At 26.7% G+C, this 2962-nt stretch overlaps 1 protein-coding gene across 1 annotated transcript in view; it reads left to right on the plus strand.

Moving 5' to 3' along the window:
• The window catches only part of LOC107641028 (bidirectional sugar transporter SWEET6b-like), a 4156-nt gene continuing 1366 nt past the window's right edge, over window positions 173-2962 (plus strand). Inside the window, exons 1-3 of the mRNA XM_016344536.2 lie at window positions 173-328; window positions 695-731; window positions 1821-2037. Of these exons, the coding sequence (XP_016200022.1) occupies window positions 286-328; window positions 695-731; window positions 1821-2037 (297 nt within the window). The 5' untranslated portion in view covers window positions 173-285. The remainder of the gene's footprint in view (window positions 329-694; window positions 732-1820; window positions 2038-2962) is intronic.

Consider the following 2962-nt stretch of genomic DNA (forward strand, 5'->3'; position numbering starts at 1 on the left):
TCATGAGAACTTGTCTTATCTCTTTTATCATGTAATGCAAATTAGTAAATGCGCTACCAATTACATATTTTAGTAAATAAAATAATTAAATTATATCATGATGTATTGATGATTCATTCATAAATTTATCAAACAATTTTGAAAAGAAAATAAAACTATATAAGCAACACTTGATGCTGCGTTCACACAAACTCACGCATCCAATACCCCTCTCTCTCTCTCTCTCTCGTGTGGTAATTTGTGAGGCACGTTCATTAACTGACTCTTCACAAAAAAGAAGAGAAGATGGTAAGCGCTGCAATTGCTCGTAACGTCGTCGGTGTTATAGGTTCGTTCTTTCAATTTTTACATGCTTCACTCTCTCTCTCTCTTCTTCTTAATTATTCTACTCATTCATGTGAATTTGAGAATTTTCTTTGTTCCTTTACATCTCAATCATCCTTTCTTTTCAGTTCAAACGAGTGATGTTTGGATTCTATTTTTTCGTTTAGCGGTTTTCAGGATGCCAGAATGAATGATGAAATTTTCTACTTCCTTTTAACTGTTCTTCAATTCTAATTCGTAACATTTTTTTGCCTTTCTTGTTTGTCAAGTTTAATTTATATTTTCTAAGAAAAGAGGAAAAAGAAGTGTTGATCCGTTGAGAGTGATAGTGTTTGTGTGTGTATCTGATAATGTTAGCTTCTGTGTGCAGGCAACGTCATCTCTTTTGGATTGTTCTTCTCACCGGCGTAAAACTCTCTTCTTATGTTTCTTTTATTTTCTTTTGCATTTATTGCTCTCGCAAATTTCATATTAAGCGTTTGTGTTATTTTTTAAATTTGAAAATAATTTCATGTATTTGAATAATTTTCATGCTCTCATGATTGATCTGGTTTTTTTTTCTATATATATCTTTATTTATTTCAAAAGATTCACATTATATTGTGATAATTATTAATTNTCCCTTTCATGCATATCTATAAGTTTGCTCACATAATTGCTTGTATTTATCATTACCAAAAACAAAGATGCTTGTATTTTTCTCTTTTTTTAATATATCCATAAGGAATGATTTACTTCCTGTTTTGTTGTTTATATGATTAAAAAAGTCAATAGAGGTCAAAACAAATGCTGAAGTTATGCCCATAAATGATATTAACGAGATAAGGAATGTTATAAGTGATGTTAATAAAAGAAAGATGTAAAAAAGTGTAAAAAAAATATCAATTCTCTTGCCTTATAATAGTAATATAATATAATTATATTTTTTATATATTAAAATTAGTTATTAAAATTATTTATTAGTATAAAATATATATTAAAATATAAAATATAATTATAAATAAATTAAAAAACACATATTTATACACAAATATATAAAATTAATATTAATAATTAATTTTAGCATATAAATAATATTTTTAAATATAATAATAATAATATTTATTGAAGGAAAAACGGTTTAATATACGACATTTTCCATTCTGTTTCATGCTTATCCATAAGTTTGCTCCCATAATATACATATTGCTCGTATTTATCATTACCAAAAACAAAGATTCTTGTATTTTCCTCTTGTTTTAATATTCGCATTATAAATGTATCTATTTCCTTTGCGTGTATAAATCAATTTGTGTTCTTATCGGTACCATGATGCTATGTTAAAATTGTGAGAGGAATGTAATTATTATTCTTAATTAACTGCATTGCGTGTGTGTAGGAGATATTTTTAAAACACGTTTTATTCTCATACTACAACTAAGCCCGTTTATAGTTAAAACTTCAAAGTGCTAAAATGTTGAAATTTGACATTTGTTTGTTTGAATGAAATATTTCAGACCAACTTTCTATAGAATTATAAAGAGGAAGTCAGTGGAGGAGTTCAAACCTGATCCTTACATAGCAACAGTGCTAAACTGTGCGTTTTGGGTGTTTTATGGGCTTCCATTTGTTCACCCTCACAGTATTCTCGTTGTTACTATCAACAGCGTTGGACTTGCCTTCGAATTTGTCTATCTTACCATATTTTACATTTATGCCACCAACAAAGGACGGGTTCGTATACTCTTTCTCTCTACCACTTAATACGTCATTAATTCATTGAAAATTAAGATTAGTCTATTTAATAAGGAATGCAATAAAGATGAATATTCATTAAATTTTTTACGTGCTAGAATATAATTTTGTAATATTTAAAAAGGTAAGTTAATAATAACATGTATACATAATCTCTTAATACGTTTTTTTTCTAGATTGAGATAGCCAATAATTAATTTATACATCACGTGTTAATAGCGTTTTTTTTCTATGAGGAGATAGAGATAAAGACTTAGACCATATTATTATTCCCTTTTTTTTTTCAAAAGCAAATCACAGATAGATATAGAAAATAAAATAAAATCTTTTGATAAGAAATAGGGAAATATATACAGCTATTATTATGAAAAGAAGAGAAAAGTATATAACAAAATTGTTCTTGATTACTGGTTTAGTATAAGAGGGATCGAGTCCAAGGGAAAAAGCCCAATTCAGCTTCTCAACAAGTCTGGGACTTTACCACCCAATTTCAGGGGCATAAAATTTAAAACAAATCAACACTAACTAATTTCAGGGTCATGCTATTCACACTACATTAGATTGTTTAATGTTTATCCGTGTTTCATGTAATTTGTAACATAAATAAAAATATAATTAATATTCTTTATTTTCCAATTTTAATTACAATTCTTATTAAGCATACGCTAAAAATGTTAAATGTTGTTATCATTATTATTTTGAAACATATGGCCATTATTTGAATATTACCTTTGAAAATATTATTTCCTTTTCCAAGAGATACTTAAATAACATTTTTTCTATCTATATATGCATTATCCTTCTTTACAAGATTAAAATAAACTACTCTTTAAACCATTTGATCAAAATACCTTTTAATATAATAATTATATATATGTAAATTAGTAATAATTATTTGCTTGAT

The sequence above is a fragment of the Arachis ipaensis genome, chromosome B05 (assembly GCF_000816755.2).
Source record: "Arachis ipaensis cultivar K30076 chromosome B05, Araip1.1, whole genome shotgun sequence".
NCBI lineage: Eukaryota > Viridiplantae > Streptophyta > Magnoliopsida > Fabales > Fabaceae > Arachis > Arachis ipaensis.